We start from the raw sequence: 26,331 nt of genomic DNA, 5'->3' as shown, positions 1-26,331 counted from the left end.
AAAATACCTTCATAAATGATTTAGATGAGGTGATAGAAGGGGAACTCATTAAATTTGTAGATGATACCAAGCTGACAGGAATAGCTAATGCTCCAGAATATAGGCTCAAGATATAGAAGGTTCTTGACGGACTTGAACATTACTATCTAGCAAAATGAAATTCATTGGTGATAAAATTTAGGCAAGAAAAACCAAATGCACAGGTTTAGTAGAGGTGGTACCTGGCTCAATATTAGTAACTGTGAGAGAGATCTTGGAGTCCTAGTGGACAATCACTTAAATATGAGCCAGCAGTGTGCTGCAGTCAACATAGTCCTAGGCTGCATTAAAAGAGGGATAGAATCAAGATCACGTGAATTGTAAGTACTATTTTATAATGTCTTGGTAAGACCACTATTGGAATATTGCATCCAGTTTTAGTTTCCATGATATAAAAAGGACATTGAGACTTTAGAAAGAGTGCAAAGATAAGAGCAAACTTTAGAAGAGCAGCGAAGATGATTAGGGGACTGTAGGCTAAAATATACAAAAATGATTGCAGGAATTGGTAATATCTACTTTAATGAAAAGAAGGAATAGGGGTGACCTGATAACAGTGTTCTAATACCTAAGGGACTGCCACAAAGAAGAGGAAGGCTCAACCTATTCTCCAAAGCACCCAAAGGTAGAACAAAAGCAATGGATGGAAACTAATCAAGGAGATAACCAACCTAGAACTAAGAAGAAATTTCCTCATAGTGAGAACACTATTGGGCCTCCTTCAGGTCCCGTCGGCCAGACAATGTCGGCTGGCGGGCCCCCGGGAAGGGCCTTTTCTGTGGTGGCTCCGACCTGGTGGAATCAACTTCCCCCCGAGGTTCGAACTACTCCCACCCTGCTGGCCTTTAAGAAAGCCGTTAAAACTCTCCTGTTCCGGCAGGCCTGGGGCTGATGTCCCTGGGGGGCCAGGATATGATCGGACTCGCGGTATGACTGCATTATTTTATTGTTTTATGACTGTTTTAACTTTGTACGCCACCCTGAGTCCTTTGGGATTGGGCGGCATATAAATATTTGTAAATAAAATAAATAAATAAATAAATAAATAAATAAATAAATAATCAGTGGAACTGCTTGCCTTCAGAAGTTATGGGTACTCTATCACTGGAGGTTTTTTTAAAAAGATTAGACAACCATTTGTCCAAAATAGTATAGGGCAGGGGTGTCAAACTCTATTTCACTGAGGGCCACATCAACATTGTGGTTGCCCTGGGGGGGGGGGGTGGGTATGGCCAGAGTGGGTGCAGCCTACTGGATGGGCATGGCCTACTGGGTGGACATGGCCAGTTCTACATCATTTGCATCAAATGTGCCTATGGGGGCCTGAGCAGGAGTGGGATAGATCTGAGGGTCTCTGGCAGAAGGGAATGGGACCAGGGCAAGTGCCAAGGCATGGTCCACCGGAACAAGTGCCAAGATGGCCACCACAAAATTGTACATTGGCTCCCAGCTGGCCTGGGCTAGGGCCAAGGCAGCAGGGGCTGTTCCCTCACTGTTTCCAGGATAGCTTCGCGGGCCACATGAAACCACTTTGTGGGCCGCATCTGGCCCTCGGGCCTTGTGTTTAACATGTCTGGTATAGGGTCTCCTGCTTTAGCAAGGAGTTGAACTAGAAGACCTCCAATGTCCCTTCTAACTCTGTTATTCTGTTATTCAATATTTCTGCTATGCCTTTTTTTACCTCCTTTGAGATCCCGATGTCCACAAACAGCCCAGGATTATAAATTCCCACAATCAAGTCTAACCTTAAAACCTGGATTGGTCCAAAACCAATAAGCTGCATTAAAAAAATAAGGAGAGTCTATTCTAAATAGATTATGGCATCCAGCCCTCTCAATTCCTGGCAAATAGATGGGGAAGAAATGGAGGTAGTGACAGATTTTATCTTGCTGGGCTCCAAGATTACCACAGATGGGTACTGCAGCCAAGAAATTAAAAGATGCTTGCTCCTGGGGAGGAAAGCTATGTCAAATCTAGACAGCATACTAAAAAGCAGAGACATCACCCTGCCAACAAAAGTATGTATAGTCAAGGCCATGGTTTTCTGAGTTGCAATGTATGGCTGTGAAAGTTGGACCATAAGAAAGGCTGAGCGCAAAAGAATTGAGGCCTTTGAACTATGGTGCTGGAGAAGACTCCTGCAAGTCCCCTGGACTGCAAGGTGATCAAACCGGTAAGTCCTAGAGGACATCAACCCTGACTGCTCTTTAGAAGGCCAGAACCAGAAGTTGAAACTCAAGTACTTTGGCTACCTAATGAGAAGGAAGGAGTCACTGGAGAAGAGCCTAATGCTGGGAAAGATTGAGGGCAATAGAAGAAGGGTACGACAGAGAATGAGATGGCTGGATGGAGTCACTGAAGCAGTAGGCATAAGTTTAAAGGGACTCCAGAAGATGGTAGAGGACAGGAAGGTCTGGAGGAACGTTGTCTATGGGGTTGCAATGGGTCAGACACGACTTTGTAACTAACAACAACAACATTCTAACACATACTCATAAATGTTTATTTACTTATTACAATCTTGTGTGCACCATTTTACTTTTATGTATCCTGTTATGATACATATTCATTATATGAGTTATACAAGTGTTAATAAAAAGTCACTGTGCACTTCTATAAAATACCTACTGGGGCTTCAATTCCAAATTTTAAAAAATCCCCTCAGTTAGATTCAATTGACCAAAGTTTTAAATTATGAAATATTTTAATTTTATTAGTAATTTAATTACTAGAATTAGTAAAAAATGTTATCAGGATTCATATTATTGAATATTCATTATATATATTATTATAAATAATAACAAATATAGCCATTTGCATCAGATGCTCAAATGTCTTAGTGATAAATATTATCACTATTATTTAATTTTCATTATTATTTAATGATATTTTCATGAGAAATATAGGCATTTTATCATTCCATTCAAGTTTATTTTATCACATAAATTATTTATTCCTAAAGCAGGTCATATCATTTGAGTTATGTGTGAAATGAAAACAAGTGCTCAGCTGTGAAGGAATTTGTGAAATGTTTTGACTAACAGTCAGAACAGTATGTACTTCCAAGAAATTACATTCCAAACCTTTTAATTTGGTTTGGGGTTTCTTTTGTTCTTGTTGCTTGCACTGCACTGCCTCTTAAATTTTTATTACAAGTAGTCTTGTTATTTAGAAAGGGCTTATGCCTTATGAAAAGTCTCCTTCTAATAAAATGAGAACTGTAAGAACCTTGTCCCTATCTATTGAACTGTTGTATTTCAATTTTCTATTATTTTGAAGCAGAAAAAAACCTATTCTATATTTAAAAATCTCACCCTGCTCCAAAAAACCCTTAAGTGAAGTTCCCATGTTCAAAAAAGTTCTCCACCCCTAAATACTAATACCATTTTGAGCTTCCATTAAGCTTACAGATGGGGGTATGTAGCTAATATCCTTCTATAATGCGCTTTCAATCCAGCATAACCAACTGATATGAAAACAACACAATAGTCAGTGATGTAGACCTTACCATCTTCATCAGTTATTATATCCAATGGTGCACTCTGAGGTCCTTCACCTTTTGCAGTGCTTGAAGATACTTCAACCAGATATTTTGTATATTTTTTTAAGCCTAAATAAAGAATATACATGTTATGTGTATATACTGACACTTATATGCCTTCTGTGTGGTCCTATTTATGCTATTTTAATAATGTCATATGAATCAATGTAAAGAAAAGACTTGAATTATAAAAGCACAATATAAAGACTTTAATTTATAGACACAGAAATCACATTATTGACACAAATGCTAACTTTATCTGAATTATGACAAGAAACAATGGATGGAAACTAATCAAGGAGAGAAGCAACATATAATTAAGGAGAAACTTCCTAACAGTGAGAACAATTAACCAGTGGAAGAGCTTGCCTTCAGAGGTTGTGGGTGCTCCATTACTGGAGGCTTTTAAGAAGACACTGGACAGACATTTGTCTGAAAGTGTATAGGGTCTCCTCCTCCTATACAAGTCCCTTCCAGCTCTATTCTGATTGATTGATTGTAATTTTTTTGTCAGAACCCATATTCCTAAGGCAGTGGTGGCGAACCTATGGCACGGGTGCCAGAGACGGCACTAAGAGCCCTCTCTGTGGGCACGCGCGCCATCGCCCCATCCTAGGCCTTCAGCTGGGTTTTATAAAACCTTTTCACTTTAGGCCTCCGCTGCCGTGTGCAAAAAAAAAAAGAGTTCAATCAGTCAATTTCAACTTCTCATGGGGAAAAAAAGACCTTGCAAAGTTGGAACTGATTGATTGAACTTTTTAGTTCCACCCAGTCTGTTGTTACCACTGCAGCCACGCCCACCCAATTGTCCTCGCTCACCCAATTGGCCACACCCAGCCAATGGGCCACATCCATCCGGCACTCAACAATGCATAAGTGGGTTTTGGGTTGCAGTTTGTCATACTCCTGGAAGGGAGGGGGGAAAACGCTGTGAGTTGCTTCTTTGTTTTTTTCTATCACTACAATGCAACTCTTTCGCTGTCTCTGCATACACACTCTTTGAACTGTCCTCCCTTGATGTCAACTAAAAATGGGGGAGGAAAGAATGTACCTCTGGGCATCTGGCTTATTTCCTATGTGGAAGGGAAGGTGCAAAGACACAACAAACACCACTATAATCCTGAGACGGAATGGCGTTATCAGCATTTTCCCACAATGAGCTTAACACCTGGGGATTGGCCCATTCAAACTGACCAGGTGAACTATTGGGGTGGGGTTTGCTGGGGACTCCTTTAACCTATTGATCTGAGTGGGAAACCCTCAGATCCTGTCTATTATGCCTGCTATCAGCTTCTCCTAATAAAAGTTCCTTTTGGAAGAAACTGCTTCCACAAGTTCTGCTTTCTTAGGATGAGGTTTTGAAGTGGGCCCTGATATTAGACAGTCAGCCCAGAAGAAAGAACCTTACTGGGGGACTTGGCAAATCATTTCAGACAATGGAATAGAGAGAGTGGAGCCTGCAATGGGGGGGAGCCTCATGCAAGCAGACCCCTGCAATTACTCCAGCTCCAGTTCCTCGAGCTCCTCAGAAGAGGAAGTGGCAGCAGAATACCACCACAAGGCCAGGTGGTCAGGTGGCTTTGGAAAGAAGGAAGATTGGGAGAAGAAGGCCAGAAAAGTGACACTTGAGCCCGAGATTCCGGATCCCTCCAAGGGCACCACTGAAACCACCACTGTCACCGCTGCTGCAACCACTCCTCGACGAGCGGCAACTACAGACAGAGAGGGGAGACAACACAAGCGGAAAAAGAGACACCACTCCATCCAGAAGTTCCCATTGCTGGATGTGAAATTCCATGGGGAGAAACGGAGCCTGGGATTCTTCCTAACCCAGGTGCTAAACTACATGGAGGAATACGGTTGCGACATTCCAAGTGACCAAGCCAGGGTTTGCATCATACAGGCAGCCCTGGATGGCATTGCAGCAGACTGGGTCATAGACCTCCACAATGCAGATGCCCCGGAGCTATTGAATTTCAACCAGTTCATGGCTTCCCTCAGATGCTGATTCGAAGACCCATTAGCCAACTGGAAGGCCCGGGAACAGATAAAAATGGTAAAACAGGGCAAACGACCCATGATGGAATACACCCAGGAATTACAAGCCCCGGCCAGCAAGCTCAATTGGCCTGAGGACATCCTATTCAGCCATTTCAAGGATGGATTGAATTAAGACATCTATGATACCTGCCTCCCTCGGGGCTATCCTCATCAGCTGCAAGAATGGTACATCCTAGCTAGGAAGCTGAGATCGACCTGGCCAAAAGGCAACACAGGGGAGGGAGATTGTGGGGGAAGTCACCATTGGAACCGACCCGCAAACCAGCAAAGCAGTCATTGTCCACTAAGAGAACTACAGGATGCTTCAAATGCGGGAAAGAGGGATACTGCACCACCGAATGCTGCTCACGCACCCCTACTGGAAAACCTGACTGGGCACCAGCTGGAAAACCCATAAAGACACCAGTGAAGCCAAAGGAGACAGCCATGAAAGGCACAGAGGCCGTTGAGTTCCCTGCCTCAGCTCCATGAGGAAAGGGAACTCCGGCCAACACCGGAAGGACATCCTTTTCATCTGACAACAACTCCTAGGATGAACCCCATTGTGCCCCTCACCAGGACAGTAAAACTGTTAGCCCCTGACATAACCGAAGCCATAGAAGTCAGGGCGTTAATTGACTCTGGTTGCACCTGCTGCCTCATAAGCCCAACATTATTGGAGAATTTAGGAATTCTGGTGAGGAGGCTGAAGAAACCGATCTTATTTGGTCAATTAAATGGATCCATAGCAGGGGGGATGCCTGCCACCCTAGCAATGCTACCAGTTCAACTCACCCTGGGGGACCACGTAGAGACTATAACATTTGTGGTAACCCCTGATAATTCTGGGCATGGCATAGCTGACCAAATGGAACCCGTGGGTGGACTGGAGGATGGCAGAGCTTAGATTCCCAAAAAGGGAGTTAACCAAGGCACCCACCCAGCCCCAACCAGGAGAAAACCCCACTGAGAAAGCCAGAGTAGGGGGAGAAAAGGAACTTCCCGAAATACCAGAGGAGTATTGAGATTTGGCTGAAGTATTCAATGAGGAAAGGCCCAATGAATTGCCGCCTCATTGGCCCAAGCACTGTGCAATAGAAATCAGACCGGATGCAAAACTCCCCAAGCCTGGGTTGTAGTCCATGAGCCCACAAGAATTGGAGGAAATGCAAAAATTCATAGATAAACATTTGGAAAGGGGTTTCATTCAGCCAGCAAAGCCGAAAACTGCCACCCCTGTACTGCTTCGAGAGAAAAAGGATAGGACTCTTCACTTCTGTGTTGATTATAGAGCTTTAAACGCAATAAGCGAAAGCAATCTATACCCGCTTCCCCTCATGAAGAACATGTTATCCCACCTTTCGAAGGAGAAAATTTTCAGCAAACTGGACTTAATGGAAGCTTACTACTGAATCAGAATAAAGGAGGGGGACAAATGGAAGACAGCATTCAATTTCTCCTTGGGGTGTTACCAATTTCGGTTTCTACCTTTTGGGCTGCAAGGAGCTCCTGCCGTATTCATGCAGCTGATTAATGATGTACTAAGGGAGCACCTGTACAAAGGGGTACTCATTTACCTGGATGATATCCTTATATTCACTGAGACCATGGACGGACATGTCAAACTGGTCAGACCAGTTCTAAACAAACTACAGGCAGCTCACCTTTATGCAAAACTTTCTAAGTGTGAATTCCATAAGGATAAAATTGACTATCTGGGATATCGCATATCTCCAGATGGCATAGAAATGGGCCCCGAGAAAGTCCAGGCCATGCTAGAGTGGACTCCACCCTGCACTAGGAAACAATTACAGAGCTTCCTGGGATTTGCCAACTTTTACCAACAATTTATTCCCTCCTTTGTCCAAATAGCATTGCCAATTACAAACTTGGGAAACCCAAGACAAGCCAACTGTTAAAATGGACGGTGAAATGTCAATCTGCATTCAAGGGATTTAAAAAGCTGTTTTCCATAGAACCAGTGCTAAGGCATCCCAACACCAATAGATCTTTTGTAATTCAGGCAGATGCCAGCGATGTAGCTGTAGGAGCTGTTCTTTTGCAAGAAAATGATGAGGGAACACTACAGCCCTGTGCATGCACATCAAGAAAACTCACTGAAATAGAACAGAGGTGGGTAGTCTGGGAAAAGGAGGTGTATACAGTACAATGGGCTCTTCTCACTTAGCAGCACTTTCCAAGTGTGGACCAACCATAAGAACCTTGAAGCACTAAACACGCCCAGAAAACTAACCCCTAAACAAGCACGGTGGTCACAACTCTTCCACTATTTCAATTTCACATTGAAACACCTGCCGGGGGGGGACTTTCTGGCAGACGCGTTATCCAGAATGCCACAATATAACAGCACTTAGGCTAGTATAACCAAGCCACTCATGCCAGAAAAACAACTGGCAGCACAAGTAACTACCCAAGCACAACCAACCTCCAAAAGCCTTTAGCAAGCCAAGCTGGAATCAAGTTTATGAAAGCACTGGAAACCGATGAATGGTTCCTAAGCCACAGAAACCTATGCACTATCACAGATGGACTACCATGGGTTGGAGGAAAATTATACATACCAAAAAGCCAGAGACTAGCATTCATGCAACTATGCCATGACTCAAAATCCGCAGGCCATTTTGGGTTTGTGAAAACATTACACCTAGTTAAAAGGCAATTTTGGTGGCCATCAATAAAAAAGGACATTGAAAGCTACGTAGCTAGCTGCCCAATTTGTGCATCAACAAAAAGATTACAAGGGAAGTCACCTGGGTTGCTGCAGCTGGTGGCAACCTCCTCAACACCTTGAAAGGAAATCTCCATGGATTTTATAGTAGAACTATTAGAGAGCAACGGAAACACAGTCATCTGGGTTGTAATGAACTTATTTTCCAAACAAGTGCATTTTATTCCCTGCACAAAGATTCCTATTGCAAAAACACTTGCAAACCTGTTTTCTCAGCACATATATCAATTACATGGAGCTCCCCAGCACATCATATCTGATAGAGGGATGCAATTCATGTCGGAGTTCTGGAAAGAATTTCTAAGTCCAAGGACTGTCATCTAGTCACCATCTGCAAACGAATGGTAGAACTGAATGGCTGAACTCAGTACTGGAACAATATTTAAGGTGCTTTATTAATTACCAGCAGAACAAGTGGACTGAACTGCTTCTGTTCGCCGAAGTTGCCTACAACACTGCCATTCATTCCAGCACAGGCTACACTCTGTTCCAAGTAGCTAAGGGACAAAGCTTTAACCCAATGCTGGAACTTCCCTCTGCAGAACCTGCAATCCCTTAATTAAAGGAATGGATTGCACAATTAAAAAATACCTGGCCAGTCATCAGAAAAGCTTTAGATGAGGCTAGGCAAGCATATAAAACGCAAGCAGATAAAAAGAGAGTCAAGCCAAAACCTTTTACTGTGGGGGAAAAGGTCTACCTATCTACCAAATACCTAAAATCCTTACAACCCTCCAAGAAACTGGGACCCAAACTCATAGGGCCATTCCCCATTATTAGAATTATAAACCCAGTAACAGTAGAATTAGAACTCCCAAAATCCCTCAGGCAAATCCATCCAATTTTACACTGCAGCTTTTTAAAACGTGAGCAGCAGTCACCTTAAGACCAACTGTTGCTCCTCCCTCCTCCCATTATGGTAGAAGGGGAACAACGTTTCAAAATTAAAGAAATCCTAGATTCTAGAAAATACCATGGCTCCACTCAGTACCTAGTAGCATGGAAACACATTCCATCCTCCCAGAACAAATGGGTCCACAAATGTCATATTAAAGCCCCTAAACTGCTTAAGAAATTTCACACTGAATATCTGAATAAACCAGACTAACCTATATCTGTATTTGTCTCTGTTTTTCCACAGGTGGGTCTCTCTTTTTTTAAGGAGGGCAGGATATCAGAACCCATATTCCTAAGGGGCTCTTTCTAATACTGATTCTAAACTTCATTCTTTCTATTCCTCTGGGTTCTGTCATACTCCTGGAAGGGAGGGGGGAAGATGCTGTGGGTTACTTCTTTGTTTTTCTCTATTGTTACAATGTAACTTTTTCTCTGTCTGCATACACACTCTTTGAACTGTCCTCCCTTGATGTCAGCTAGAAGGGGGGGGGAAGAATGCGCCTCTGGGCATCTGGTTTATCTCCTGTGCGGAAGGGAAGGTGAGAAGACACAACAAACACCACTAATAACCCAGACCGGTGTTATCAGCATTTTCCCACAACGAGCTTAACACCTGGGGATTGGCCCATTCAAACTGACCGGATGAACTATTGAGATAGGGTTTGCTGGGGACTCCTTTAACCTATTGATCTGAGCAGGAAACCCTCAGATCCTGTCTATTATACCTGCTATCAGCTTCTCCTTATAAAAGTTCCTTTTGGAAGAAACTGCTTCCATGAGTTCTGCTTTCTTAGGATGAGGTTTTGAAGTGGGCCCTGACAATTTTAGAATAATTAAATATTTAAAATACTATTAATATTAATATTTAGATTGGGCACTAAAGTTTATATCTTTATCCCACAAGTTAGTTTTATATTTATATAAATATATACAGAGATATATGGAAATTCTATAAAATTTAAATTAAGTTTTTTAAGAATAAATTGACTACAAAACGTGAAAACATATATTTATAATATTGCCCTGAATTTTAGTCTTTCATTTTTCAGAAATATTTGATATTTTCTATGGTATACTATTAAACAAAATAAAAATCCTATAACGCAAAGGACAGTTAAAGCATTTGACATATAGTATATATTTCATATATCAAATATATTAATACATGAAAAATAACTCTCATTTATACTACTCAATTCTTTTTTAAGTCACAACTATGAATAACTCTCTTAAGTGTTCAAAATGATCAGAAGTTGACATGAAATTCAGATTTCATATCAAAATTTAGTTTGAGAGTCTTCTATTTAGTATAGTAATTAAATTTGGCACATAAAATATAGCACTGATTATATCAGTACACGTTTGCTTAATTTTAGAGAAGAAAAATAGAAAATATTGTATATAATTACTTTGAATTATTCATCTATACATGTTTAATGCCATGTGTATGATTATATTTGTTAATTCGATAATGAAAAATACATATATAGCATTTGATACAAACTCATCATAACACAAATAGATTACTGTCATATAAAATAATAAGGCAAAATAGTTATTACCTGTAATATTTAGGGACAAATATGTTGTGTTGATGACTCTTACTTCACTTCCATTAATCACTCTGAGATATATAGTGTATGTCTTTATAATGCCATTGGGGACAGATGGAGGAAAGTATGATAACTCTATTGCTGAAGAAGACATGTTCCTGTAAGTTATATTTTGGGGTGGAAAGTCAGGTACTGAAATGAAAGAATTCAGAGAAAAATATTACATCCAAATTTTAAATAATTGTGTACTACAGGTGTACTACATACAAAAAAAAATTAAAAGATATAATGATAACTGAAACTCAAATGCTATTTTGAGTTTTCATCAAATGCTATTACATTACATAAGCCAATTAAATACAAAGCAAAAATACATATTAACAATATATAGTCTGAAACCTGAAAGCAGATAGGATATTGTTAACATTACAGAAACTTTGTGCGATGAAATCTTCAAATGTAATATACAGCTAGAGGGATTTAAATTATTTAAAAAAATAGACCAAAGGAGGTGGAGTTGCTCTCTATATAAAAAATAACTGCGCTCTACAGAAATAGAGCACAACAATAACGAAAACTGTCTTGAATGCATTTGGGTCAATATAAATGGGGGGGAATGACATTGCCATAAGTATATGCTAAAGGCTACCCAACCAAACAGAGAAAATAGATGAACTTTTTGCTAATAAATTAATTAAGGTACGTAGGAAGCACAACACAATAGTAATGGAGGATTTCCCTGACGTCAACTGGAAGACAAACTGTGCACCAAGTGGAAGATCAAACAGATTCTTGACAAACCTAGCAGACAACTTTATCTCCCAATAAGTAGAGAAGGGAACTAGGGGATTAGCCACATTGGATCTAATTCTCACTAACAGAAACAAAATGATAGAAGGTGTTGAAGCTACAGGAACCTTGTGGGGGGGGAGTGATCATGCAATATTTGAATTCAACACTATGCAAGCACAAGGAGTAGAACATACTCAAACTAGAGTCTTGGACTTTAAGAGAGCTAATTTCCAATAAACTTAGAGAGAACTTGGGAAGAATTCCATGGATGAGGATCCTCGAGAGGAAAACAACTCAAGAAGCTTGGGAAATTTTGAAAAGTAAGATAATAAAAGCCCAGTCTAGCACAATACCAATGAAGAAGAAAAATAACAGCTCTCAAAAGAAACCAGCATGGCTGCATAAAGAACTCTCTGATAAACTGAAAGACAAAAAAGACAAGTATAACAAGTGGAAAGAGGGGCACATAACTAAGGCAGAATATCAGCAAATAGCCTGAGCCTGCAAAGATGAAGTGAAGAAAGCTAAGGCTCAAAATGACCTAAGGCTTGGGACAAAAGTCAAAAATAGCAAAAAAAAAAAAAAAAAAAGCTTCTTTCAACATGTAAAAAACAAAAAAAGAGGGACTCAAGCTTTTCTCTAAAACACCTGAAGGTAGGACAAGAAGCAATGGATGGAAACTACTCAAAGAGAAAAACAACATAGAACTAAGGAGACATTTCCTGACATTTAGAACAATTAATCAGTGGAACAACCTGCTTCCAGAAGTTATGAATGCTCCAACACTGGAAGTTTTTAAGAAGAGACTGGACAGCCATTTGTCTGAAATGGTATAGGGTTTCCTGCCTGAACTGGTGGTTGGATTAGAAGACCTCCAAGGTCCCTTCCAACTATTACTACTACTACTACTACTACTACTACTACTACTACTACTACTACTACCACCACTACTACTACTACTACTTATTATTATTATTATTATTATTATTATTATTATTATTATCAATCATCGCACAGTCAGCCAGATGTTCAGACTGGATTTGGCATTTTGTCTACCTATCGAGTCCTTACCCAGGACCTGGGATAGGCAGATGTGGATGTTTGATGGTATTACAGGTATCGTCGCAGGATGGAAGCAGTTCCTAATAAGGCCGCCTTTTGCAATTGACTAATAGCGAATTTGTCAATGCCAATGGTGTTCAAGTGGTGCTCCAGTTGTTTTGGGATTGCACCCAAGGAGCCTATTGACTATTGGTACTACCCTTGCTTGCTTTTGCCACAGTCTTTCTATTTCTATTTGTAGGTCTTTGTATTTTGTTATCTTCTCCAGTTCTTTCTCTTCTATTCTGCTATCTCCAGGCACTGCCACGTCCACTATCCAGACTTTTTTGTCTTTCTTATCGACAATTGTTAAGTCTGGGGTGTTATGTTGCAGGTGCTTGTCTGTTTGAATTCTGAAGTCCCAGAGCAGTTTAATTTTATCATTTTCTATGACTTTCTCTATTTTATGATCCCACCAGTTTTTGCTTACAGGCAAATGATATTTTTTGCAGATCTTCCAATGCACCATTGTTGCTACTTTGTCATGCCGCTGCTTGTAATCAGTCTGTGCAATCTTCTTGCAACAGCTTACCAAGTGGTCCACTGTTAAGTCTGGGAAGTCTTCAATCTCTTGATGTATTCACCTCTAATCTTTTTCTTGACTTCAGTGTGCTTGATGTTGTCAGCTTGAAGGATACCCAAGTATTTGTAGTACTCTTCCTCATCCAGACTCTTAATGTTATTTTCGTGGGGCATCTTGATTCCTTCAGTTTTCACTATTTTTCTTGTTTGATAGTAAGTGTGGCACATTTGTCCAAGCCAAACTCCATTACAATATCTTGGCTATATATACGGACAGTGTTGAGCAGCGATTCTATTTCAGATGATGTTTTTCCATACAGCTTCAGATCATCCATGTAAAGGAGATGGGATAGTCTGGCAGATGTTTTTGATGTTTGATAGCCATGTCCTGAGTTATTCAGTATTGTTGACAGAGGAAACAGTGCAATAACAAATAGTAATGGTGATAATGAATCTCCTTGAAATATTCCTCTCTTGATATTAACCTCTCCCAGCTTCTCACCATTGATCTGCAACTGTGTCTTCCATTGTGCCATCGATCTTTGCACAAATTTTCTGATGTTTCTACTTACTCCTGTTATTTCTAGGCACTTGATTATCCAATCATGTGGCAGAGAGTCAAATGCCTTTTTGTAGTCAATCCATGCCACATTCAGGTTGGTCTTCCTTCTCTTGCAGTTTTCCAAGATCATTTTGTCTATTAGGAGTTGATCTTTTGTTCCTCTGCTATTGGGGCGGTTTCCTTTCTGCTCAGGTGGAAAGAGATTGTTTTCAACTAGATGCTGTTGTACTGCATCAGCTACCACACCAGTTAGTAATTTGAAAGTTGTTGGTAAGCAGGTAATTGGCCTGTAGTTACCTGGTGTTGCCCCTTTTGCTGGATTTTTCATTATTAGGTAGGTTTTCCCAGTTGTTAGCCACTTTTCAATTTCTCCTCCTTGTAGTATATTGTTGAACTGCTTGGCAATGAGTGGGTGTATAACAGTTAGATGTTTCAACCAAAACCCATGCAGTTCATCTTCACCTGGTGCTGACCAATTTTTGATTTTCTTTGCTCTTTTTTCTACCATTTTTGTTGTTTTTTACTAGTTCTTTCATTTCAACTTCTGTTTTATTTGCATCCACCTCTTTTAACCAAGCTGCATCCTTGTTGTATTTCTTTGGGTTATCCCATATCTGCTTCAGAATTGCACTGTTTCTTCCTTGTCAGGTACTGACTGATTCCTTGCAGTTTCTCCATTGATGGATTGGTAGAAATGTTTCTGATTGGATTGAATCAGAATTGGTTTGAAATTGGAGGTTCTGCCTATAGTTTGCAATTCGAGCTTCATATCTACTGATTTTCCTGGCTATAGCAGTTATTTGTTGCTTTATTATTTCCAGTGCTTCCTTGATCTTTCTTGTTTCTAAGTGGTATTTTTTTTTTTTTATTAAATTTTTATTCATTAATACAATTAAAACGACAATGGACAAACATGACATTCCAGAGTGAATTTTTCTATCAGTTCCTATCATAGTACAAAAATTTTATAATTTTATAATTTTTTGTTCTTAACCTCTATATAAACCTCATCTTTTATACAATACAATTATATATACAATTATATGTACAGTTATGTATATCTTTTAGTTCTACCATTAGTTTGAAGTCCGAGCAGTTCTTAATTCATACCAGCGGTAAAATTTGCCCCAGATTTCGAAGTATTCGTGTTCCGTTTTGTCTTTCATAATCATTGTAAGCCTGTCCATCTCAGCACATATTAAAATTTTATGCAGGATCTCTTCTTCCGTTGGGGTTTCCTTGTTCCTCCAATTTTGAGCAAAAACCAGCCTGGAGGCCGTTAAAATGTGTAGCATTAAATAAAATACGCCTTTGTCATGTTTTTGCGTAGTTAAACCTAATAGAAAGAGTTCTGGTTTTGGTTCTACCGCTTGCTCTAATATTTCTTCCAACCAAATTTTAATCCTGTTCCAAAAATCACGAGCTCGCGTGCATTCCCACCACATATGATAGTAAGTTCCACTTTTCAAATTGCATTTCCAACATTTAGGGGAGACATTGGTATACATTTTAGACAATCTTGTGGGTGGGAGATGCCATCTATAAAACATTTTGTAAAGGTTCTCTTTGTAAGAGGTGGCCAAAGTAAGCTTCTTGTTTCTTGCCCATAGTTCTTGCCATATATGCAGATCAAAATTAAGACCAAAATCCTTACTCCAATTCAACATAGTCACTTTTACTTGTTCCTCGTACGTTGCCTGATCTAGCAAATAATAGTATAGTTTTTTAATCATTTTATCCTCCGACCCCAAAATTATTTTATCCAATTCTATTGGTTCTAATTTAATACCTAACTCTTTTTTGTCTTTCCGATATCTTGCCTGCAGTTGCAGGTATGCCCACCATTCTAATTCTATCCCTTCATCGTGGATGGTTTTCCTGGATTTCAATTCCCCTCTTTCATCTAAAATATTTTTATATGTTATGATCTTGTCTAATTGAGTAAATTTTGGGTGTACATATATTTCTAACGGTGAGATCCAACTAGGTACTTGGGTATAATTTGGTTGCCAAATTTTTGTCCATACATCAATAAGAGCTTGCCTAATATAGTGACTTCGAAAATATTTATGTACTTTATATTTATGATCCCATAATATGGCATGCCATCCTATTTGTAGGTCATGGCCCTCCAGACACAATAGTCTCCTATTTTTTAGTAATATCCAATCTCTTACCCATACTAATGCTGCGGCCTGGTAATATTTCTCCAAGTCTGGAAGACCAAATCCCCCCCTTTCCTTTGAGTCCTGTAGTAATTTTAATTTAATCCTTGCTCTTTTTCCTTGCCAGATGAATTTACACATCATTTTGTTCAAATTTTGAAAAAATTTCTTGTCTAATTTTATAGGTATACATTGGAACAAAAATAAAATTTTTGGCAACACATTCATTTTAATCACCGCGATTCTGCCCGTAAGAGAGAGCTGTAGGTTAGTCCAAATATCAAAGTCTTTTTGAATCTGTTCTATTAACTTATCATAGTTATCCCTTTTAAGCGTAGCGCATTTGGCAGTCAGTTGTATCCCTAAATGTCTAATTTTATTTGTAATTTGAACACCAATTCTATCAACCAATTCACTTTTCTGTATTTTAGTCATATTTTTGACAAGCATTTTAGTTTTTTCTTTATTTATTTTTAAACCTGCTATTTCCCCGTATCTATTCAATGTTTCCATCAGCCTAATCCCTGATTGTAGTGGTTCTTCAATAATAAAAACTAAATCATCTGCAAAGGCTTGTATTTTAAATGTCTCTTTCTTGATTTCTAGACCTTGGATCTGTTCATCTTGCCGGATTGCTCTAGTTAATACCTCGAGAGATAATATAAATAACAATGGTGATAGTGGGCAGCCTTGCCTTGTGCCTTTTTGCATTTGGAAACTCTCAGTCAGTTCTCCATTGATTATTACTTTGGCCACCTGCTTAGAGTAAACTGATTTAAACATATTTAAGAAATTTTCCCCAAAGTCCATATACAATAATTGATTAAACATAAAATCCCATTTTACATTGTCGAATGCTTTTTGGGCATCAAGAAAAATTAAACACATTTGCTTTTCATTATGTACTTCATAATATTCCAATATGTCCAAAACAGTCCTAATATTGTTTCTTATATATCTTTTAGATAGAAAGCCGTTTTGATCAATATGTATAAAATCCACTAAGAACCTTTCCAATCTTTGTGCCATTATTGCCATGAAGATTTTGTAATCTGAATTCAAAAGAGAAATGGGTCTATAGTTCTTAATTTGTGTCAGGTTGGTGTTTTCTTTAGGAATCAACGTGAGGAAGGCTTCTTCCCATGAAGCTGGTATTTTAGCTTGGGTTAAAACCTCGTTAAATAAGTCCAACAGCATTGGGCTTAAAGATTCTTGTGCAATTTTATACATTTCTGCAGGTATACCATCTGGTCCAGGTGTTTTATTATTTTTCTGTTTCTTAATTGCAACCGAGAGCTCTAAATGTGTTATCTCTTTATTTAGGAGAGTTTTAAATTCTTCTGGCACCTTGGGTAAATCGACTAGTTGTAAATACTGTACTATGTCATGGTTATTTCTCTTTTCGTCGTCCTTATATAAATTCTTGTAAAACTCATATGCCACTAGCTTTTTTCCTTCGTTCTGGCACACCATATCACCTTTGGCGTTATAAAGGTTGGTAACTCTCTGCTTATTATTGTGTTTTTTGATTTTATAAGCCAACCATCTCCCTGGTTTATTAGCATTTTCAAAGAAATTTTGTTTAGTACGTTTTATCTGCTGTCCTAGATCTTCCTTCGTAATAATATCCATCTTATGTTTAATTAAATCAATCTGTTGTTTCAAATCACATCTTTGTGGTTCATTTTGCAGGTTATCCTCAACTTTACGTAGTTCTTCTTCCAGTTGTCTTTGGCGTTGTGTTTTGATTTTGTGTTGCCTAGCCATATAAGAAATTACAACGCCTCTCATGTAGGCTTTGGTTGTATCCCATAAATTTTGGCAGTTTGTATCCTCCTTTTTGTTTGACTTAAAAAACAGATCCAATTGTTCTTCTAATTTTGATTTGAATTCTTTATGATTTAAGATTGCCCTTTTTAGAGTCCATCTCCTCGTGTTTTTTTTTGCCCCTTCCATTTAATTCTAATCGGATTGTGATCAGCCTAGGTATTTGTATCAATCATAATCTCCTCTACTTCTAAATTTAAGTCAGCTGACATCCACACCATATCAATTCTGGACCAAGATTGATGACGTCCAGAATAAAAAGTAAACTGTTTTTTCCCAGGATTCCTTTCTCTCCAAATATCCTGTATATTAAACTCATCTACCATTTTAAAGAAAATATCAGATATTGTTCCTCTAATTCTTTTTCTATTCTTTCCACATTTATAATCTAGATTATTATCCACAATTGCATTATAGTCACCCATTATACAAATGCTATCATGTTCCAATTGGCTAATAATGTTGTAGAGTTTTTTATAGAAATGTTTTTGCCCCTCATTCGGGGCATAAATTCCAACCAAAAGAATTTTGGTTTTATTCAAAATTACTTCCACAATTAGAATTCTGCCATCTTCGTCCTTATAAATTTGCTTAGCCACAATTTCTTGTTTAATATATACTACCACACCTCCTTTCTTATATTGCGAAAGTGCTGCGAACATATTCCCCAATTTGGGACAATTTAATAAGTATTGATGTTGTTTTTTAATGTGGACTTCTTGTAACATTATTATATCTAAATTCATCTTATTGAGCCTATTGAAAAACTTCTTCCTTTTTGTTGGAGAGTTGAGGCCATTAACGTTGATAGATATAGATTCAACACATTTCTTCCCCTCCTTATCTATGTTTAGATCTAGTTACTATTGCTGGTCTAGACTCTTGAGTTTGTAAATCCTTCCCTCTTTCCACTGTTGATCTTATCGGTCTAGCCTCTTTAATTTCCTTAAACCTACTCTCCTCCTGCTTTTCTTCATTTTTCCCTTCATCAGTGTCCTCTCGAAGCTCAACTCTTTTACCTCTAGCTTCAATGGCTTGCACCAGTGTCTCTCCTTCCTCTCTTGCTTCTCTTTCAACTAAATCTTCCTTACTACCAAAGTTTTCCCTGTAGAATTCCTCTGCTTTTTCTATTGAGTCTAGGCGAAACTTTTTCTCCTGCCATGTTACCAGAATTCCTTCCGGAGTTAGCCATCTAAAATTGATATTTTTCCTTATCAGTTTGGAAGTTATGTATTGGTAAGGCCTTCGCAGGTCTCTCACTCTTTTGGGCACTTGTTTAAGTACAATCAGCTGTTTACCTCGATATTCCAGTGTATCATCTCTGAATCTGAAAAGAATTTCATCCCTAACTGATTTCTTAATAAACCTAATGTGCACTTCTCTGGGAAGATTGTGTCGTCTTGCGTAATTTGTGTGTATTCTATAGGTTTCATCTATCTCATTGGCCATCTCCTCTCTTGTAGACCCCAACGCTCCTGCTAGAATATCTGACATTATTACTGGGAGATCTTCACCTTTCATCTCTCCTACATTTTGAAACCGTAGATAATGTGCAGCCTTCTCAAGTTCCAAAGAAATAACTGTGGTTTCTAATTCTTTATTGGCTTGAACTAGCCTTTCATTCATTTCATCCACTCTCTGCTCTTCTTTATCAATCCTTTCCTCCATTTCTACTAGTTTTTGTTCATTTTTCATAAGTTGGTGGTGGAAGGATTCAAATTTCCCATCCATAGATTTAATTTTATCTTTAAGTTCACCTGTATCATTCCTTATTTCACCTATTTCTTTTTTCAGATCTTCATGGTTTTTACACATTAACTCTTGCATTGATTGCAGCATTTGTTGCAAGTCTTTAAGTGGGTTTGCCCTATCTTTTTGAGCCATTTCTTCTAGTGATCTTTGCCTAACAGAACCTGGTTCCAGCAATGTAGTTTGAAGTGTCTGCTTTCTCCCTATTCCAGCCCTTGTAAGATTTGGAGTGCTAGACATTTTTTTCAATTTTCCAAACCAACCTCCCCACTTATTTACAATTGTTAAAATGTTTTCCAGAGTATCAAAGTTGTTACTAAGAATCAAGAAGTTCTTAACATTACAAGGAAAGGGCAAATTTGCTACACAGTCTCTTTCCCTAGTAGTTTTTCCCTTCCCACTCTTACAGCAATTCTCGATTTAACCAGCAGGTGTCACTCTAATATTGTCTCTGGTATTAAACTTGTCTATTCATTCCAAAATGTCTACCTCCGTTTTTTTCCTTCCAGACGATCTCTCTTGTGCCTTAGAGTAGCTAGCCTTCCAGGGCTAAATTTCAGTCTCTGGAGTAAGGGAAGAAGGAGGACGCCCCCTTTCTCTTCTCTACAAATCCAGCCAACGTAGCAAGTAAGCAGGCAAGCCTTTTTAGCCAAACCTTCCTTTTCGCCGCTTTTCCAGGAGTGAGGGAAATCCCTCCTCCCCTCTTGTAGGCTACTAAAGTCGGTAAGTTTCAAGTGAAATCCTCCAGTACGATCTCACACCGGATCCCTTCTAGCCAGAATCTCTGCTCAGATGAATTTGACTGGAACTGTCATGTCACCGTCCAGCTTTTCCACCGCTAAGCTTCGGCCAGCTGACTGCTGTCATTTCTTCACTGCCGCCATTGTCGGCCGTTTCCCCTTCTCCGCTTGACTTGTCAAAGCTTCTCCTGGGTTCGTGGCTCCTGGCTGCCGCCTGAATCCACTCCCCAGGGCGCCTTGTTGTTCCCAGTCCCCCTCCAGGGAACTAGGGATCACAAAGGATCTGTCAAACAGTCGGGAACGGGGTTAGATGCTTCAGAGAATCATCCAACACACCCGTTCTTCCTGGCAGCTGGCCCCGCCCCCCCCTAAGTGGTATTTCTTGATTAGGTATTCTTTGGTCTTCTTGTTCTTCAGCTTCTTTTCTTTCATCTGTTCTAGCTTGCTTGCATGTGATCTTAACTTGCTGATCTTATTTTCTAGTCTAACCTTCCATTTTTGTGGTGCACTGTTTGTTTGTTTTTCTTCTTTGTTGATTTTGCATCCCAGGTATTCTGTTATAACTGCAGCTGTGCTGTACATTAGTTGGTTTGTTTCTTGCAGTGAATTGGTGCTTATACTTGCTATTGCAGTATTTGCATCTTTTAATGCTTGTGCTAGCTGTTTCTTTGGAACAAGCTTCAATGCAGGCAGCCTTATTCTGTTGTTTTTGTGCTGTTCTAGATGCTCAATTATTCTTTGTTTCAATTCTTTTATTTCTTTAGTTAGAGCGTTTTGTTCTTCCTGAGGAAGAGGTGCCTGGTTTCCAAATGAGAACAGTTGTATATCTCTACTGGATTCTTTCACTGCCAACTCCCCCTGGTTTGCCTCTACATTCTGAATTACTTCTTGTAAGGCTTTGATTTCTTTGCCCTGGGTAAACCTTTGCAGTTCGTCCAATTCTGTTTCTGTAAATACTTTATTTCGTGTTATAAATCGGCGTTGATCTGCTAGTCTCTGTTCTGTTATTTCTGATTCTGGATGTTGTTCTTTCCAGAATTGGTGCATTTGTTTTAGATATCCTTGTCTTATTGGACTTGATCTGTAGTAACAGATCATTATTTCTTTGCTTTCCATCACTGTGTATCTGCGACGGGTAAACACCTTTTCTTCCAGTAGTTCTGCAGATGCCGGCCCTGGTTGCTCAGCCAACAGTCCTGAGTCCTGTAACCCATTTTTCACCAGATATCTAGGAACTCCAATATCTAGCGCGGACCTTGTTAACCCGGGCGACGTCCGAGCCGGTATGGCATTCTGAAATTTACGTCTCACCATATTTTTTATGGGAGAGACACTCTCTGTCTGACTCCTCTGATGAGACTTGTCCAGTATGGTTGAACCTCTGGCATAGCTCTCATGTTCCTCAGAGTACACAAGCCTCACAATCACGTCAAGGTAGTGCCTCACTGGGGGATTATTATTATTATTATTATTATTATTATTATTGATCATCGCACAGTCAGCCAGATGTTCAGACTGGATTTGGCATTTTGTCTACCTATCAAGTCCTTATCCAGGACCTGGGATAGGCAGATGCGGATGTTTGATGGTATTACAGGTATCGTCGCAGGATGGAAGCAGTTCCTAGTAAGGACGCCTTTTGTAATTGACTAATAGCGAATTTGTCAGTGCCAATGGTGTTCAAGTGGTGCTCCAGTTGTTTTGGGATTGCACCCAAGGAGCCTATTACTATTGGTACTACCCTTGCTTGCTTTTGCCACAATCTTTCTATTTCTATTTGTAGGTCTTTGTATTTTGTTACCTTCTCCAATTCTTTCTCGTCTATTCTGCTGTCTCCAGGCAATGCCACGTCCACTATCCAATTTTTTTTGTCTTTCTTATCGACAATTGTTAAGTCTGGGGTGTTATGTTGCAGGTGCTTGTCTGTTTGAATTCTGAAGTCCCAGAGCAGTTTAATTTTATCATTTTCTATGACTTTCTCTATTTTATGATCCCACCAGTTTTTGCTTACAGGCAAATGATATTTTTTGCAGATCTTCCAATGCACCATTGTTGTTACTTTGTCATGCCGCTGCTTGTAATCAGTCTGTGCAATCTTCTTGCAATAGCTTACCAGGTGGTCCACTCTTTCTTCAGCTTCTTTGCATAGGCGGCACTTACTGTCTGTTGCTGTCTTCTCAATTTTGACTTTATATGCATTTGTCCTTAAGGCTTGGTCTTGTGCAGCCAGAATTAGTCCCTCGGTCTCTTTCTTCAATTTTCCTGCTCTTAGCCATTGCCAGGTCTTGTTATTATCTGCTTTCCCAGCTATTTTTTTAATGTATTGGCCATGTAGTGCTTTGTCTTCCCATGCCTCTATTTTGTTCTTCATTTGGTCTTTCTTGTAGGCCAGTTTGGTCTCTCCAGTAGTCAGTAAGCCTTCCTGATATACTAATTTCAGTGCATCTTCATCATTGTTCTTCAGATATTCTTCCAAAGCCATTTTTTCTTCTTCAACCATCTGATGTACTTGTAGCATTCCATGCCCACCTATTTGCCTTGGTAGATAAAGTCTGTCAATGTCACTGCGTGGATGAAGGGCATGATTCATTGTCATTGACTTCAGTGTGCTTGATGTTGTCAGCTTGAAGGATAGCCATGTATTTGTAGTACTCTTCCTCATCCAGACTCTTAATGTTATTTTCGTGGGGCATCTTGATTCCTTCAGTTTTCACTACTTTTCCTTGTTTGATAGTAAGTGTGGCACATTTGTCCAAGCCAAACTCCATTACAATATCTTGGCTATATATACGGACAGTGTTGAGCAGCGATTCTATTTCAGATGATGTTTTTCCATACAGCTTCAGATCATCCATGTAAAGGAGGTGGGATAGTCTGGCAGATGTTTTTGATGTTTGATAGCCATGTCCTGAGTTATTCAGTATTGTTGACAGAGGAAACAGTGCAATAACAAATAGTAATGGTGATAATGAATCTCCTTGAAATATTCTTCTCTTGATATTAACCTCTCCCAGTCTTTCACCATTGATCTGCAACTGTGTCTTCCATTGTGCCATCGATCTTTGCACAGATTTTCTGATGTTTCACTGACTCCTGTTATTTCTAAGCACTTGATTATCCAGCCATGTGGCAGAGAGTCAATGCCTTTTTGTAGTCAATCCATGTCACATTCAGGTTGGTCTTCCTTTTCTTGCAGTTTTCCAAGATCATTTTGTCTATTAGGAGTTGATCTTTTGTTCCTCTGCTATTGGGGCAGTTTCCTTTCTGCTCAGGTGGAAAGAGATTGTGTTCAACTAGATGCTGTTGTACTGCATCAGCTACCACAACAGTTAGTAATTTGAAAGTTGTTGGTAAGCAGGTAATTGGCCTGTAGTTACCTGGTGTTGCCCCTTTTCCTGGATTTTTCATTATTAGGTAGGTTTTCCCAGTTGTTAGCCACTTTTCAATTTCTCCTCCTTGTAGTATATTGTTGAATTACTTGGCAATGAGTGGGTGTATAACAGTTAGATGTTTCAACCAAAACCCATGCAGTTCATCTTCACCTGGTGCTGACCAATTTTTGATTTTCTTTGCTCTTTTTTCTACCATTTTTGTTGTTATTACTAGTTCTTTCATTTCAACTTCTGTTTTATTTGCATCCACCTCTTTTAACCAAGCCGCATCCTTGTTGTATTTCTTTGGGTTATCTCATATCTGCTTCCAGAACTGCACTGTTTCTTCCTAGTCAGGTACTGACTGATTCATTGCAGTTTCTCCATTGATGGATTGGTAGAAACGTTTCTGATTGAATTGAAATTGGAGGTTCTGCCTATAGTTTGCAATTCGAGCTTTATATCTACTGATTTTCCTGGCTATAGCTGTTGTTGTTGTTGTTGTTGTTGTTGTTATTATTATTATTCTCAATCATCGCACAGTCAGCCAGATGTTCAGACTGGATTTGGTATTTTGTCTACCTATCGAGTCCTTACCCAGGACCTGGGATAGGCAGATGTGGATGTTTGATGGTATTACAGATATCGTCGCAGGATGGAAGCAGTTCCTAATAAGGCCGCCTTTTGCAATTGACTAATAGCAAATTTGTCAATGCCAATGGTGTTCAAGTGGTGCTCCAGTTGTTTTGGGATTGCACCCAAGGAGCCTATGACTATTGGTACTACCCTTGCTTGCTTTTGCCACAGTCTTTCTATTTCTATTTGTAGGTCTTTGTATTTTGTTATCTTCTCCAGTTCTTTCTCTTCTATTCTGCTATCACCAGGCACTGCCACGTCCACTATCCAGACTTTTTTGTCTTTCTTATCGACAATTGTTAAGTCTGGGGTGTTATGTTGCAGGTGCTTGTCTGTTTGAATTCTGAAGTCCCAGAGCAGTTTAATTTTATCATTTTCTATGACTTTCTCTATTTTATGATCCCACCAGTTTTTGCTTACAGGCAAATGATATTTTTTGCATGATATTTTTTGCAGATTCCAATGCACCATTGTTGCTACTTTGTCATGCCGCTGCTTGTAATCAGTCTGTGCAATCTTCTTGCAACAGCTTACCAAGTGGTCCACTGTTTCTTCAGCTTCTTTGCATAGGCGGCACTTACTGTCTGTTGCTGTCTTCTCAATTTTGACTTTGTATGCATTTGTCCTTAAGGCTTGGTCTTGTGCAGCCAGAATTAGTCCCTCGGTCTCTTTCTTCAATTTTCCTGCTCTTAGCCATTGCCAGGTTTTATTATTATCTGCTTTCCCAGCTATTTTTTTCATGTATTGGCCATGTAGTGCTTTGTCTTCCCATGCCTCTATTCTGTTCTTCATTTGGTCTTTCTTGTAGGCCAGTTTGGTCTCTCCAGTAGTTAGTAAGCCTTCCTGATATACTAATTTCAGTGCATCTTCATCATTGTTCTTCAGATATTCTTCCAAAGCCATTTTTTCTTCTTCAACCATCTGATGTACTTGTAGCATTCCACGCCCACCTATTTGCCTTGGTAGATAAAGTCTATCAATGTCACTGCGTGGATGAAGGGCATGATTCATTGTCATTATTTTTCTGGTCTGCCTATCCATTGCTTTTAGTTCTGCTTGAGTCCAGTCCACTATTCCAGCTGTGTACCTAATGACTGGGATTGCCCAGGTGTTGATTGCCTTTATGGTATTTCCTCCATTGAGTTTGGATTTTAAGATCTTCTTCACTCTCTTGATGTATTCACCTCTAATCTTTTTCTTGACTTCAGTGTGCTTGATGTTGTCAGCTTGAAGGATACCCAAGTATTTGTAGTACTCTTCCTCATCCAGACTCTTAATGTTATTTTCGTGGGGCATCTTGATTCCTTCAGTTTTCACTATTTTTCCTTGTTTGATAGTAAGTGTGGCACATTTGTCCAAGCCAAACTCCATTACAATATCTTGGCTATATATACGGACAGTGTTGAGCAGCGATTCTATTTCAGATGATGTTTTTCCATACAGCTTCAGATCATCCATGTAAAGGAGGTGGGATAGTCTAGCAGATGTTTTTGATGTTTGATAGCCATGTCCTGAGTTATTCAGTATTGTTGACAGAGGAAACAGTGCAATAACAAATAGTAATGGTGATAATGAATCTCCTTGAAATATTCCTCTCTTGATATTAACCTCTCCCAGCTCTCACCATTGATCTGCAACTGTGTCTTCCATTGTGCCATCGATCTTTGCACAAATTTTCTGATGTTTCTACTGACTCCTGTTATTTCTAGGCACTTTATTATCCAATCATGTGGCAGAGAGTCAAATGCCTTTTTGTAGTCAATCCATGCCACATTCAGGTTGGTCTTCCTTCTCTTGCAGTTTTCCAAGATCATTTTGTCTATTAGGAGTTGATCTTTTGTTCCTCTGCTATTGGGGCGGTTTCCTTTCTGCTCAGGTGGAAAGAGATTGTTTTCAACTAGATGCTGTTGTACTGCATCAGCTACCACACCAGTTAGTAATTTGAAAGTTGTTGGTAAGCAGGTAATTGGCCTGTAGTTACCTGGTGTTGCCCCTTTTGCTGGATTTTTCATTATTAGGTAGGTTTTCCCAGTTGTTAGCCACTTTT

General features: G+C 39.4%; 1 protein-coding gene across 1 annotated transcript in view; it reads right to left on the bottom strand.

Annotated features, from left to right (window-relative positions):
- Positions 1-26,331, bottom strand: part of PTPRQ (protein tyrosine phosphatase receptor type Q) — a 155,844-nt gene that overhangs the window by 93,172 nt on the left and 36,341 nt on the right. The window contains exons 23-24 of the mRNA XM_039362963.1: positions 10,829-11,011; positions 3,548-3,649 (exon numbers count right to left, since the gene is read on the bottom strand). Coding sequence (XP_039218897.1) covers positions 3,548-3,649; positions 10,829-11,011 — 285 coding nt within the window. The remainder of the gene's footprint in view (positions 1-3,547; positions 3,650-10,828; positions 11,012-26,331) is intronic.

The sequence above is a fragment of the Crotalus tigris genome, unplaced genomic scaffold (genome assembly GCF_016545835.1).
Source record: "Crotalus tigris isolate CLP2741 ecotype Arizona unplaced genomic scaffold, ASM1654583v1 scf7180000019496.3020429, whole genome shotgun sequence".
In the NCBI taxonomy this organism is placed as follows: Eukaryota; Metazoa; Chordata; class Lepidosauria; order Squamata; family Viperidae; genus Crotalus; species Crotalus tigris.
This window is presented reverse-complemented; position numbering and strand designations above follow the sequence as displayed.